At 39.6% G+C, this 16,585-nt stretch overlaps 1 protein-coding gene across 1 annotated transcript in view; it reads left to right on the top strand.

Annotated features, from left to right (window-relative positions):
• The window catches only part of LOC146788629 (putative cation-transporting ATPase 13A4), a 389,548-nt gene that overhangs the window by 111,930 nt on the left and 261,033 nt on the right, over nucleotides 1–16,585 (top strand). Inside the window, exons 13-14 of the mRNA XM_085633188.1 lie at nucleotides 6,488–6,549; nucleotides 9,255–9,405. Coding sequence (XP_085489314.1) covers nucleotides 6,488–6,549; nucleotides 9,255–9,405 — 213 coding nt within the window. The remainder of the gene's footprint in view (nucleotides 1–6,487; nucleotides 6,550–9,254; nucleotides 9,406–16,585) is intronic.

The following is a 16,585-nucleotide window of genomic DNA, read 5'->3' on the forward strand; positions in this document are numbered from 1 at the left end:
GTTACACAGGAACAGTCACAGCAGGTGCTATACATTACAGAGGCACAGTACATGTCATTTTCATATGCTACACAGCCATGGTATCTGCAAGTACCATACATTACATGGGTACAGTACATGCAGTTATCATACATTACACAGAGACAGTACCTGCAGATACCATACATTACACAGGCACTGTGGTTATGATGTGTTACACATGGTTCCTGCAGGTATCATATGTTACATGGGCACAGTACTTTTAGGTATCATATTACACAGGTAAAGTACCTGCAGGTATCACACACTACATGGGCACAGTAGAAGCAATTATCATACATTACACGAGTACACTACCTGCAGGTATCATACATTACACAGGCACCTTACATGCAGATATAATAAATTACACAGTTCCTCAATTTCTTATTGCTCTGAGGAATAAAATTGTCTGAAGACCAATATTTTGTCCTGTTGATGGTCCTAAAAGAAAATTACAAGTGGACCAAAACACCAGCTTTGATGTGGCCTTTCTCATTTTACCTTTTGTGCAGTTAGATTGTGATTGGCCTGCCAGTGGAGGTTGTATTAGATAGGTGGAGCCCTATATTGTTTGGTTTTTGTCTCTTGTAAGGTAGTATGTCTGCTGTGATTTATTTCATAAGATTGTCCTGTCTATTATCAGTGCTATCGGTAAACCCTGTATAAGGACAACAATAAAGTATTGTAGAGGCGAGCAAGGCATACAATGTTTACATTTGTGTGTGAATATCTATCTATCTATCTATCTATCTATCTATCTATCTATCTATCTATCTATCTATCTATCTATCTATCTATCTATCTATCTATCTATCTATCTATCTATCTATCTATCTATCTATCTATCTATCTATCTATCTATCTATCTATCTATCTATCTATCTATCTATCTATCTCTCTATCTATCTATCTATCTATCTATCTCTCTCTCTATCTCTCTATCTCTCTATCTCTCTATCTCTCTATCTCTCTATCCATCCATCCATCCATCCATCCATCTCGATTACCCAGTAGTGGTCACCACTGGGTAGTTATAGTTAGGACTCTGTTTCCATAGGAAATTGTTTTTTTGTGTTGCTAATAACTTTGGCAGTGTTAGACAAATCTCCATGAAACTTTCCAAAAAGGGTCACTTGTTGTCTATTGTTCACATGGAAAGTCTCAGAGTGATCCATCAAGCCGGGGCTGAGATGGGGGCGGGTCCCAAAACACATTTTCTCCATTTGTTTCCATAGGAACTTTAGACACAGCTACAGCCCAAACCTCTGAACAGATTTACACCAAATTTGGCAAAAAAAGCTACATATTTGTCCAGAAAGAGCGCTTATTATGATTTGGTCAACATCTGTTCAGTAGTTTTTGAGCAATTAATGCTCAAAAAGTTAGCATATATCACACTGCCGAGGCTCTGCGGACCCACCAGATCTCATGATGAGATCTGAGAGGCTGCCACCACATCAACAAGGATGTAAAGGCAGTCATCTTAGTTCTAAGACAAAATACAAATAAGACATAGGGTGCAGGGTAGGGATACCCTGACTCCATGGTGTTGGGGTCCCAAACTGAACCTGCCCGCGGCCCAATTTTTTAAAACGATTTCCTTTAAATTTGTGGAGAATCCGTACATGTCACAATAATGCTCCCCCAGGGTGGGCCTGGGCACAGGGGGAAGCACAAAATGGTTTCAGAGGAAAGAGCGGTATGCCCCCCCCCAAGCCTCTAAGAGGCCCAGTTTCCCTTTTTATCACTATGCAGATGCAGAGGGATGGAGTACTGCGGGATGGCAGCAAAAATACCAGTATTTTTGTTTTTTAGTTTTGCCCAAGGGAGATCCCTCTGGGACCTTCCCACGAGGTCTGAGAGAGCAGGGTATCCCTACCCTGCTCCCTTTTATTCTTTTGTTTAACTTGTCCATGACAGAGGACTAAGTCCCCGAGTCCTGTCATAGCTGCCACAACAGTTTGATTCATGTTGCAGCCAGCCAGTCGAAGCACTCGCTCTCGTGGAAGTGCGCCACCTTGGGGAAAAAAGCCACCTAGGCCAATCCGAATGCTCCTTACTCTTAAGTTGTGCTTGCGGGACTTTCACAAGAGTCCCTTGAATCCAACTGTCCAGATATACAAAGATTTTTGTACTATAATTTCTCGTAAAGTGATCTACACCAAATCACACAAGGTACGCTTTCTGGCCCAAGATCTAGGTGCCAGCCAAATTTGGCATAATTTTGTAAAGCTATTTGGGATGTAGACCTTTTAAAAAATATCTATGGAAAATGCATGGGGATTTTTCTTGGCCCCTGCTTGATGGATCACCCTGAAACATACCATGAAGAAACTAGGCAAAAAGAGCACTTTCCGGAAAGTTCTGTGAAGATTTGTCAAACGGCGCCAAAGTTATTAGCAGACCAAAAAAGGCATTTCCTAAGGAAATGCAGACAGAACTAGAACTACCCAGTGGCAACTAGTGGGAAACTAATATATATTAATTACATGGTGCCTGTTGACACTGTGTAAATATAGATAATTCAGACATTTTTGTTTAGTTAATATTGGACTCAGAGACATGGGTGCTGCGTCCTGAAAAATAATTTAAAGAATATGTGAGGGAGCAGGGTGAGTCGACCCCTGGGGCATGTGCAAGTACCTCCGTCCTCCCTTAACTTTCTGACCACAACATGGACAATATCGAAATCCGCTGTTGTGAAAGTCAGTTTTTGAAGGTCACAAAAAGGAGCACAGATAAATGGTGATAACACATTTTACTCATAATATAAATCATTGGTGGTTGTTGGTGTTATACAATTTTTTTTTTTAATCTGGTGACTTTGCAGGAGATTTTACCTTGTGAAAAATGATGGACATGTTCTGGGATTTGATGAACCAAGCTTGAGAGGAACTAGTTTTCTCTCGTGATTTTTTCATAGAGGTTCTGCAAGATTCTGCAGAAGCTAAAATGTGAGCACATTTTCTGTAATTTCACGTCATCTTCCTCAGCCATGCGATAAAGTCAGATATTCATACTTCCCTCAGCAGTACCAGTCAGTTGACTCCCTCATGATCAACCGCAGCATCACTGGAGTTCTAATGAAGAACTAGAGCACTAACGTTCAGTCAATCGGGGGATTGTAAGCGCGCTACTCACCAGTGAGGGTCTCAAGGTGCTGAGGGGGGGGGGTCCTCCGCAGATCTGTTTAGCCGAAGAGCCGGGTCTGATATCTGCCGATAGCTCGCTCCAGGTCTTGGCTGCGATGTGGGAGAACGATCTTCTGCCTGCTCTGGCTCTGTGGATCCGTGGGGTTTCAGCCAGTGCGAGGTTGGATGATCACAGGTTTCTTTTGGGTACGTGGAAGTTTATTCTGTGGTTGAGGTCGAAGTTGTGTAAGCATTTGTAGGAGTGATTTAGGATTTTGAAGGTGACTCTCTTCTCCACGGGGAGCCGGTGGAGTCGCCGCAGGTGTTGGCTGATGTGTTCGTGCCGGGAGATGCCTAGGGCGAGTCTGGCCGCGGTGTTCTGTATAGTTTGCAATTTGCGGAGTAGGGACATTGTTGATGCCGGTGTAGAGTGCGTTGCCATAGTCTAGTTTGCTGGTGATGAGTGCGTGGGTGAACGTTCAGTAATCAAGAGTAACGTAAGGCACTCATGAACCCCATTTTGTTTCATCAGTAGCTGCTTAATTTAAATAATTTCCTGAGAAGCAATGTGAAGTAAATGAGCTTTGAGATGTTAATGGAGGTATCAAACCATCAGGCTAAAAATGTGAGGGGCACTATGGAATTTGAGTACTTTGAGATTTGAGGCATGAGGCACAATGCATTTTTAAAGGGGCTAAAAATAGAGGGAGCCATCTGCATAAGTACAGCACCCCCTTGCCACATCTGTTTTCTCAGCCTAACCATCTTCTCAATCACTTGACAGCTCCCAAATTTTGAAATAGTAAAAGTTTAATTAAAAACTGTCTGTCTGTCTGTCTATCTATCACCTGAAATGTCTGTATTTCTAGCAGAGTTTTTAAGCAAGGATTGGAATAGTGGCATTCACACAAGCTAGAGAGTGACAAACCTTTTCACCATTTCTACAGCAAAGTCTCTAAGCACTGGGTTAGCAATTGCCATCTATGCAGAGCTGAAAAATAGCAAAAGCGTTCTACCATTCCAGGCACAATATTACAGCTTTGCATTGGTAAAATACCATCCAAGCCTGGAATGAAGAAAAACAACCCCCCTTATTAGAGCTCAACTTTCATCGTTGAGGTACAGCTTTGTTGAGACACAATAGAGCAACATTTTGGTGATCTATATATGCACTGCAAACTTTCCCATTTGAAGAAAGAATGGACACTCAGATGAAATAGTATAGCCTCAGTTTTAATTTATTAAAACACTCCGGGCAGGACGCGTTTCGGTTGTACAACAACTTTGATCACCTGACAAATGCCATTTTGAACACAGTATATATACCTTCTAAGTTGCGCAATAAACATATACAAAATACTATTTGGTTTCCCAGCATACAGCTATACAATTCTGGCAATATTCCGGTAATTCGGGGAAAAAATGAGTGCCGATTCTTTCTTCAAATGGGAAAGTTTGCAGTGCATTTTTACAAGCGACGGCAGTGGCGCTTTTACGTGCACCACCAGCATTTTGGCCACAAGTCGACTCAACAGCAACTTCTTTTATGTATATATAGATAGATAGATAGATAGATAGATAGATAGATAGATAGATATATCTCCATGTATCACACTACAAAACCAAGGTTAAAGTTAAAATTCACTGAAAAAAGAACGGTAAAAGTGATGTCATAGTTAGCTATTGCAATGAGACGAGCTAACATAAAAAACCCAAAAGCTACTGAAATTTGCCAGTTATAGTTTAGCGAACTGACTGTAACTTGTGTCCCTGCCATACACTGCTTACAACCTTACATATTACAGGAAAGTCTTTACCTTCAACAGTTCCATCAAGAGACCAAGATATGTGGTATAGTAAACTTACATGTGTCCAAAGATGTTTGTCTTGTCAATTGCTGCAACATTTTTGCATTAGAATATATTTAAATTTGGAAACTCCGGTCCCATTCCATTTAGATGCCAGCCTCCTAAGTGCTATGTGCTTGTGGTCTCACAGTACTGTGCCTTTAGCATAAAATGTGTTAGGATGTGTTTTTACCCTGCTTGAGTATTTAAATGCATCCCTGGGATACTGAAACGGATAAACTAGACATGTATAGTTTAAACAATCTATATTGTGCAAACACATCCCTGCTTAACACTATCTTGATGATACATTGGCTATCAGCTCCATTGTTAGACACTGTTGTTAGGCTGCTTTTCATTGACCCATATTGAAGAGCTGCATCATGGAGAGGACAGAGGCTAGCGCCCTTTTGTCACATTTATGTTAAAGCAGACATCTTGGGACTGGTGTTCTGCAATTTGAATGAACAGGTATTAATACTATTGCCACCCGGGGTTATATGTTGAGGTTTAGAAATAGTCCTAAACATGAGCGAAGTCCGTCACCTTGGAAAAGGTTCTTGTGCCCTGCTTGACTTTTTATTAGAGACAATGACTGGGACCTTATACAGCGCCTGGATACCCTCACGGGTGACCAGCAGCACTCTACAAATCCACCTTACATTCTTCACTTTAACACAGCATGAGTGTAGCAAGCAAAACTGCCCCCTGGTAATCATTGGTAGGCACAGTTGACAACCCCATATGCGTAATATAGCTTGAGAACATGGACACCCTCAAGGAAGATCTGTGAGAGACTGCAGGGCACAGAATCTCCACTCACAATGCGGTAGCTCAGTGGGTCCCTTCCATCTCCTTCCACCTCTTCCAGCTGTCCCATTCCACCTATCCCTCTTCTTCTTTTCACACATTTTTGTTGGTAGCTTCTTAGAGGCCTTCAGTCCTTTCCTATGCTCCATGTCCAATCTTCAGGCTGCTCCTGAAGGGGCTCTGCCATCACTGGGGGAGCTCCCCTCAAGAGAGGACGCTCCCCTCCCCTCTGGGGACTCTGTCCTCACCTCCAAGAACTCTCTCCTCACTTCTAGGACTCTGTCCTCTCAGCTCTTGACAGCAGAATACAAACACTTTCACCAGGATCTCCTCCCATCTCCTGCATGAAAGTGTTTGGGGGGAAGATCGTAGAATGTGTGCCCCTGTGGGGGCAGAAGGCATCTGTTATTCAACCTTCAGTTCATCTAGAGCCAGAGAGTAGGAGTTTAGGCTTCCAAGGTATTTTTGCATCACAGTTCACCCGTCGGAAAGTGTTTACTTGTCAGGTTCCTCCTCATTTGATTAACATGATGCTATCTATGTGGAGTTAATGTGCATTCTGCAACTGCCTCAGTCTCACTTTGGTGAAAGAGGTTCCATGTCTGCTGCTCACTAACCTGAACTTTGCTTTCTTATGGTCAGATCACTAACCCGAAATCTGCTTTTCTCTGTGTTCAGACTGGCACTCTAACAGAAGATGGGCTGGATCTTCTGGGAATCGTTCCTTCGGGTGGAGACAGGTACACACCTTTATTGACACTGTGCTGGATTGTAAACATTGTTCCAGGTTATTTGACCTGAAAAGACTTGTTCCTGTCTTCATAAACATATGTCATGGAAAAAGGCTGGCTCCAGTTCACAGTACGGATGGTAGTGCGTCACAGGAGGTTGTAAGAGAGGCAGAGATGGGGGCTGTCAGCCATCCTACTTCAGACGCGTGTAGTGTGTCTCAGGAGGAGGCAAGACTAGTTCGGATGGGGAATTTAGGAGGCAATGGGTGCAAGGGGTAATGCGGCTAGCAGTGACAGACTTCCCACTACAACAGGGTTCCCATGAAGGTCTTCATATTGGTGGGTCTGGTGCAGTCATATTTTGAGAACGCAGGCATTAGACTACACTTTGGTTCTTTTCTTGTAGTTTATCTTTTGATAACCTCCTGTACGGTACTAAAAACTGGTCTTTTCATGAAGTGAGGCATGTTTACCACCATCCCCATATTGCTGCGAGTAAAGTACCCGCTAACACCACACTGATGCTGCCTCCTTCAACAAACTGTCCCGTATGTCGCAGATGTCTCACATGGTGCGAGGTGAATGACAGTAGCATGGAAACTCTATCCCTTTTTTCAATGAACACGTCTCTGGCTCAATCAATTTTTCACGTATCCCACACCAAAAACAGTTTACAAATGATTATTCATTTGATTGAGCTTAAATGTGGCTTCATCTACAGTGAGCCTCATGTTTTTTAAAAACATTTCACTCAGAATAGCTTAAAACAGGAATTCGTGCACTTTCATACTCTCCTGTAAAGGGATTTTTCAATCCCAGAACTGACCATCCCAGAAGGTCCTTCAAGCATACAGTACATTCATAGCCAAATCACCCCTGTCACTGTGATTAGGCAAACAATAGTGTAACGCAACATGATGGGTCACCCCAGCGGAATGTGGTGAGAGACGCTGGACACTCCCATTACTCGCAGATATCAACAGACCATGGGGTGAATGGGGGGGGACCATGAAGAGTTTGCACCCCAAGCACAGCAGGGACCTGTGTTAGGCACTTGCAGCCAAAAGGCACCAAACAACAAACCGAACCAATAATGTAAATCTCTTTAGGACCTTTTATAAACTATTATTTCTCCTGTATGAGCAAAGGAAATTTGCCAAAGTGTATGTCTTCATTTAAAGACTTCCAAAAACAAATAGGTTACAATGTATAGGAGGAAAGTACTAGAAATTACATCCAGAAGTTGGAAGATTTACACTACTCATGACAAAAAAAAAATTAAAGCTGATTAGACTTAAAACAATCTGTAGTAATTCTGCCTTGCAAAGTCCGAAGACAAATCTCCATTACTTCTGGGAATGTGTGTTATAACCACCAAGAAAGGAAGTGCAAATCTGCTGCAACAATACCTTAACATTGGCAGATTTGTTTCTAAAAAATGCCATTATGGAAACATGAAAGAAATAGAAGAGAAAGCACAAGACAACCATCCCTCGCTTGTATAGAACCCCAGGCAATCATTGGGGGGGGTGGGGAGGGGGAGTAGAAACTGGCAATGTACCTCATCATTAGAGGTGCATTTGCAGTGCAGATTCTACTGCTAGCAATTGCTATTGATGAAAATTGGGCATATGAAATTGACTACTGTCTGTATATATTGACGGCCTAATCAGTCATTTGGGCTAAAATGAAGCGTACAGGCTTTTTGAAAAGCCCAAACAATAGCAAACAATTCTACATTTGGCAAATGTTCCTGCAGCATGGTGGCCAAAATGCAAAATCCAAAGCCAAACTCTAAACCAATCTCAGAATCTCACTTTGCCATTTGCTTTCTTTGCTACCACAAGAGGTGATAACCATAATGATGATGTTATAGGTTCTCTATTGGGTTTTTATAGTCTTTTTGAGACCATAGTCACTTCTTTCTCTAGACAAACAAGAGTGCAAGTAATTTTTTGTGCTGACAAAACCGTCTATTTGTTTCTGTCAATTCACCATGAGTAACCTCTTCTCCTCCTACTGGAGATAATGATAAATATAAAGAGTGGATTGTTATCTCTTTGTTTTTGATCTGCTTGTTCTTCCTAATAACTCTTTCTTTCATACACGTGATTAACTCACATTGAGAAAAATGAATGACTTCTTGCAGGGGCTGCTCTAACACTGCTTCTCCTGTCTTGATTTCTTCACCTCTATCCCTTAATAGGTAGTTTTGCTCCAGAGGTTGGCGGGCTTTGTAGTTTGTTCACTACTACTGATCAATCTATTGTTTTCTGTTAAGGAGTGCTGGCTGCTGTTAGAATTAAATAGCAAGAAATTAAAGAGTAATCTGTCTCTCCGGCCTTGGCATAAAATTTGTTCTGTAATTGTAATATTTCATTAACCAAACCTAAGCATTCTGAAATTAACTGTGACAACTACCCATCACCTTTCAGTCCGGCTCAACAGCGCAGATCAAAAATCTATGTGAACTCTTCCAGAATTGTACCTGCTGCACTTTTCACTAACTACGTCCAGTAGCTCTCAGAGGAACTGAGGTTCATTAGGCGCCAGTTACAAGCTGCCAGATCACATTTAAAGCCTCCTATCAAAAAAAGTATCCATTGAGTATGGAATTGCTGAAATATGTTATTTCTAGGCAGATCTGTTCTTCGTTAAATAAGTGCTATGTTTTTTTTCAACATATGACATATTAATCACTGGGAATTATCCAGTTTTCAGAAGATGTTCCGATTTGCACCCGGTGCCTCCCTACCTTGGGGACCTGTCTTTGGGTCCATGGCGAGCTGTCACTCCCTGATCTTCCTAGATGGCCGGCTGCAGGGGGATCCTCTGGACCTGAAGATGTTTGAAGCCACCGGCTGGGTGAGTTTTAGCTTGTAATGTGAAATTGAAATGGTCTGAGTGGATAGGGTTTCATGTTAAATTCTCTATGGCAGAGGACACACGTTATTGAAAGTTCAACATTCTTTCACGTGATTACATCACTCTAAAACCTGTTTATAAATGAATGTCTCCTAGTGGCCAAAGGCCTCCAACAATGTTCATATTGCAGCTCGTTGTAGTATTTGGATTGCTAAGTGTTGCCAATCATCGTGCCAGGTTCAGGAATGTAATTTGAATTCTTCATCCATGACCAGGGGGTTTAGTAAGACATTGGCTGGCTGTACTCTGCTCTGCAGGGTCAGAGAAAGTATGTACTGCCCTGCACTGGTAAACTGCAGCCCACCTTAGATAGAGCTCTCGACCAGACAGGCAGTGGCCTCTCTACATTCAGAGGAGCCACCACCCCAGCAGCTCCTCTGAAAATACTGTTGCTTAGCTGTATAAATGCAATTTTCAGTGTCCCTGAAAGCAAAGATATGATGTTTTTCAAAAACAAATTCCTAAAGAGGTTGCTTGTTTTTGAGAAACAAACAAATTGTCTCTGATACACTAGGAGTTTTCTCTCAGAGTGTAGGGTCATTAATGTTTTTCCTGTTTGGCACTAGAAGGCTTTTCCTATTGGTCACTGGAGGTCCCAAACAGGAAGACTAGCATTGTCAAAGCTAAAATGTCTGGCCAGAGTACACTGGTGCGATAATAGTTTATTTTCATTAATACACCACACAAAGAAACAGAAAAAAAAACATGTTGCTACATAAAAGTGCTGCCCACAATTTTGTGATATAAATGTAAAAAAAGAAAATTATTTCATATATTTTTTAGTAGAGCAAAATGCATGCTTCCCTTAGCAGGTACATGTACTTCTAACAGGTATGGAAACCCTTTTGGCACAAAGAAAAGGTACTATTGGCTTTGGATTACTGTAGACTGAAGACATTGTTTAAATGCACATGATTGACTAAAACAAGTAAAGAAAAGAATGGAATAAAAAAGCATTAGCAAATTAAAGTATTGTCCCACCAGCCCTGGCAGTAAAGTGCACTTCTTTTTAGGCAGATGTTCACATGGGATCACTGATATAATATCGGTGCATATAATATAGATGCACATAATATCGTAAATTAAATATTGATTACGAAAATATCGACTTCCTATACTTAACAATAAAAAACCCCAATGTCTTTGTCAAAAACATAGATTTTTACATATATCGATGAAATTATTGTTGCCTTTAAGCACATAATTCATCAAAAATCTCAATTCAAACAGTATTGACTAGAGTATTATTATTAAAATACTGAATCAATCAGTAATAAATAGGTAAAAAACACTTTATACATAAAACAATTACCTCAAATAAATCCAAAACCTGTTATGAACATATTTAAATTAAATAAAAATATATTCCATCAACACGATATTTACCATTCACCCCAAAACAATTATATAACTAAAATATTAAAAATACAATCACCCAAAAAATGTGCATTACCTGCAAACATTTAAACACCAACCTAAATATTAATTAACGTATATAAATACAATTAAATCCAAAAATATTAAACTATGTATCCTGCTTCAAATATAAAACCTAATTTAGCCTTTACCATAAATAAACTTAATTAATAAAAACTAAACAAACCAATAAAATAAAACTATAAACAACTTTAACCAATTAAATCAAAAATATAAATGGCACACAAATTAAACAACTAAATACTTCAAAAATGACAAATACTGCAAGACGAGGAAACTCTGCCTGATTTTCTCACCAGACCATTAAAGAAAATATATATATATCAACTACTACCTAACCAAGTAAGTACAACTTACATTCTAACCTAGCAAGTAAAACTTACATTTAAACTAAAATGTATGTAATATAAAATGTTTAAATGTAAAATAGCAAATAAATATTAACCCACTATCCAACTGTCAACTTTTTACATAGATTTACAACAAAAAAAGAATTACAAATTCAAAACTGATAAACTGCCTGTAAATAACAATTATAACAAACCAGCAAAAACCTAAAAAGTAAGTACACAAATACTAATAAAAAAAGTAGAAAATCACCCGAAAATCAAGCCAAAATAAACCGAACAACCTCTACAAACTACCAACCAATTAACATATAAAATGAAACATCTAAGCAGAACAGATATGCAAGTATAGTGCTCAGAAGCAGTTGCATTGTTTTTGTTAATAACAAACATGCAAAAGTAAAAATATAATATAAATACTTTTCACTGCTTTCAGATACAATGACAATGTAATGATTCTTCTTTTTAATCCCTGTTTATAACACTTGGCACTTTAATTCTCTAAATAAAGTATTTGAAACCTGAAACCTGACCAAGCCTGCCAAAATGTATCACTTCACAGATAGGAAAGCTAAGTTACTAACTCACATGGGCTGCACCCACAGCCAAGAACACGCATCATCAGGAAATATAAAATGGAAATGTACTCAATATTATTCTAATACATGCTATGGGAGGGCAACTGAAAAAGATGATGTCATTTGTGTAAAAAGGCACAGCCACTCCCCAAATGTGACAGAAATAGAAGTAAGAGAAATGTTGCAGGATATAAGAAAGGCAAATACTAGCTCCCAAGGAACTTACAAGCAACATCCTTAAAGATGTCCTACCTTTGCCCTGGACATATAACAGGGCAACTACCACCTATGCCCACTTTAAAGTGTTTAATTGAACACACTAAAAAAGCCACCAGTGATACCCCACTTGCCCCTAGATACCAAGACATACACATACCTGAAAACTTAACAATAACACTAAATGAGGAACCTTTCCTTATACATGACAACTTAAATAATGACAAACTAATCCTAATATTCACTTCAGCAGATAACTTAGTAAATCTTAACCAATGTTAAACCTGAATGATGTATTGCACCTTCAAAATGTGTCCCAAACCATTCACTCAGATATGCAGCATACATAGTGAATATCAAAACACAAATATCCCATTTATAAATGCCCTCCTACCAACTAAACAAAGCACTTACTACGACCTCCTAAATCATATAAAATATTAAACTAATGACGCCTACCCCCTATACGTTTATAGAAGCATTGTAAAAAGAGCAAAACTACCAAAAACTATGAATGGAGCAATTTGTTAACTAAATTGCCCATAAGCATAGCAAACAAATGACAAGAATGTACCAGATGCTACAATTTAAAGTCAAACTCTTCATAAAAAACGAATGAGTAGACTACTTAGAAATCATAGTCAAAACATATTATAAAATAAATAGTAAAGTACTAACGTTCTCAAAAACTGACAAATTAAAAACCAACATAACAAACTTTTTAAAAATGATAAATATAATATTTGATTAGATCAAATAATTATTTATAATTACGATGTTACTAAGAGTGAAATAAAATTATATATATATATACATATGCACACAAAACGACCAAGATTACCAAAGTCCGTGGCCCGTAAACAGGTGGCGAGTCAGATCGGGCAGGTCTCCCGGCAATTATATCACGCACAACAATCTTCTTCACAGAAAGACTCGCGCTCAGAATGAAACCAGAAATGTATTCAGCAAGGTTACGCGTTTCGACAGCCAAGCTGTCTTGATCACATCCGATATCAGTTTGCTGAACTTATAAGTTTGCTAGGCACTTAATCTCCCTTACTTTGGTTTTAATTTTAAATAAGGAACAATGATGTTTCTAGGGCGTTTAACTTTTTGATCAAAGGGAACGATACATTTGAACTGATTTAACTGACTGTATAAATGACTAATGAAATGAAAATTAGTTGATATGACTATTATTTACTGATTATATGTGGCATTGCCACAATGGGCAGGAAAATTGGGGAGTCTACAAAAATGGAGGAATGTACGGGCATAACCTGAATAAAAATCAATAATATATGAGGTGCCATGGCCCACTAGAGGGCCTGACTACCAAGGGTATGTGACTGAAAAATAACTCCTGCGCGCTCTTGAAACTAATACATTCAAATGAAGTACTACAGCGGTATATGCGATCCCAGCGAACAAAAATGTTATGTTAAATCAATGAATACTTTCTTAACGACCAGGTGTCTAGGAGTCATAATGTAGAACGGAATGGGGTGATGCATGTAAGGAATACACTTACATTATTGTCATAATGAGTTAGTAGCTGAAATCAGCACAGCGCGATGAGACATCAGAAATGGGAGGAATGCAACATGAGTTCGAGCCCGGGCAACGAAAAACCAAAATTGTAGAAACTTACGGTTATTGGGATATATTAATATTTTAACATTTATTGAATTTAGATATTCTTTTGTAATCGCAGAGGATAATGTGATGCAGATTAGGAATATGAGAAACGAGAAACGTTGATACTTGTGCCAAAAGTAAATGAATTTCTTTAATCTTTTCAAATGTTATATATTATTATTAGCGCCATAATGTGAACTTTTTTATATTTAAAAAAAGTAGTGACAAGGTTGAAGTGACGAGGCGAAAAGTGAAAACCACAATGACCATAATGCAGCAGGCTGTAATGGGATGTGATGTCATCACTGTTTAAATGCAGCGGAAATGTAATTCTGCTTTGTGTTTGTTGATTTTTTTCCCCGTGAACAAGGTCTCGGCTGAGACTGAAACGTGTTGGGGTGTGTTGGCAGCTTTGAGAATAATACCTTTGTCCTGCCGTACTCGGAACGCACCACCAAAGAAGCGTCCACAAAGTCAGTAAAACGGGACTATGCAGACAGGAATATATATATATATATTACCTACTGGCGGTCGCCAGTAGGTAGTTATAGTTAGGACCACGTTTCCATAGGAAAACCTCAACATTCTATTTTGAATAACTTTGGCGCCGGTCGACGAATCCTCGCGAATTTCTCAAAATAGGTGGGGCGCTACGCTCCGCTCCTACCCTGAAAGTCTCGGGGGGATTCGTCAAGCGGGGGCTGAGATAAAAGGGGGGTCCCAAAACGCGTTTTTCCCATGCATTTTTCCATAGGACCTTTAGAACGAGCTACAGCCCGAACGGCTGAACAGAATTACTTGAAATTTGGCAGAGAGGTAGTCCTCAGGTCAAGGAAGTGCCTTTTGTAGGTTTGGTGTAAATCTGTTCAGTAGATTCTGAGAAAATAGCCTTTAAATCAATATATATATCTGAGCCCGCTTACGGTACGCTTACCGTACGCTTACGGTAAGCGTACGGCGGCGTGCGCGAGCGCGATTCTGATTGGCTCTTAGATCTTAGTAAACATTCGAATCGGTCGAAACCAGGAAGCGGCGGCCGCCATTTTGTGTATTTCACTGAAAAAAAAGAGTGAAAACAAGGAAAGGGGGCAATGAGGAGAGTTACAGACCCCCTAACATTTGTAAGGGGGTCAAAGAAGGACAGAAAAGTACAAAAAAAACATTTATTGATTTAAAAAAAAATCACGGGGTACGCGTACGGTAAGCTTACGGTAAGCGTACGGTAAAAAAAAAAAAAAAAGATAAATGAAAAGCAGATTTAAGAGTTTAGAAATTAGGGAGCTCTAAAAAGAGCTGTTGTGTTTATGAAGTCATTTTTTTAGTGGTACCTACAAGTAAGTACCGATGCAGAGTCTAAGGTTCAAGAGGAAGACTCTGTTCCCTTCATCATTGAAGTGCACACCATCTCCTCTATAAATGTCTTGCATGTCATAACGCAAGTTGTTGTGGTAAATGGCACCCATACCATAGTCACGGAGGAAAGCAGAAACAGATTTGTTGACGTGCTTTCTTGCTTTGTCAATCTGTGGACAGAAATGATTGGACCAGTTCCATTTTTGCCTTTGGCATATGTTGGAAAACACAAAGGCAGTTTTAGGGAAAAGTGTAAACAGTTGTGCAAAGGTGTCCTTCATAAGCATTTCCAGACCTACCCCAGTCAAAGTGCCTAGGTCATTGCCACCACAGTGCACTATTATGAGGTCAGGGTGTTGGATTTGAATGAAGGATTTCACCAATGGCATCAATTGGTGCCACTTTAACCCTCTCTGACCAATCCATTTAATGTCTACATTTGGCAAAGCAAGGTCTCTCACCATATCTGTTTTCTCTGCAAACTTTTCACTCCAGAAGACATAGCTGTGCCCTACAATCCACACTGTGAACATCTTCAAAGGAGAACTGGATGCACTCAGGAGGTGTCTTTCAGTAGAATGGCAATAAGAAAAGAAAGACAGTTTGGAAATGGAGGCATACATATTTTTTTAAAACAAAAAGAACTGATTGGCTGTTTCATACCATTCTAGAATAAAAACTAGGCTGTATGTGAAAATTAATAGAAGCATGTTTTGTATTGGTACAAAAAAATGTGTAACCAAAGAACAGTACTATGGATTTGCTGTAAGGTTTGAAAAGTCAAGCACTCTTGCTCTGTGGAATTGAAACATTGTGTGTCGAACTTCTGACCTAACTGCACACAGCAGTGTTCCATGAGCTGTTGCTATGGTAGCAGGCAGAAGTCAAGTTGGGGGAAGGGTACTAGGCAGAAGTCAAGTTGGGGGCAGGGTACTTTTGGAAAAGGGTTGGTTTTCAACCAATAGAAATGTGTGAATACATGTGAAAAAAAGGGGGAAGCACTGAGATTTGAAACTTACATGTATATGTGTGGAAAAATAGAGGGAAAGTTTGCCATTATCTGGTTCTGCTGAGAGGAGAGAGGTGAACAGAACAGAGATCCTGGCTCTGATAATCTGCTGTTTGAGTGTCACATTTCTTTCACAACTAACTAATTTTAAAGGTGAGTTTACAGTTTGAGAGGGGATGTATGTGGTAACTTAAGAAATGAATAATAGAAATGGGAATTGTTTTTGTTGTAGTTACACATGGTGGTTTCATAATGTGTCAGTGTGTAAAAGTGATTTACACTTGCCCCGAAAAAAAAAAGAGCAGTAAGTGTGCTTTCAAATTGGCAAAGAAATTTCGTTTTGGCACTAATGTGAAAACATGACTCTGTGTGCATAGAGGAATTATAGGCAGAGATTTATTGCGTCTTGCTCTGGTGATTTCACAGTTGCATTAGATGGAAAGGGGGAGCGAATTTTTGGGGGAAGAAGCAGAGGCTTAGCACACACCCATGTCCTTGCCGTGTATAGTCATGCACAGTATTTACAAGCGAGTGGGGTTTTC

This window comes from Triturus cristatus, chromosome 11 (genome assembly GCF_964204655.1).
Source record: "Triturus cristatus chromosome 11, aTriCri1.1, whole genome shotgun sequence".
Classification (NCBI taxonomy): Eukaryota; Metazoa; Chordata; class Amphibia; order Caudata; family Salamandridae; genus Triturus; species Triturus cristatus.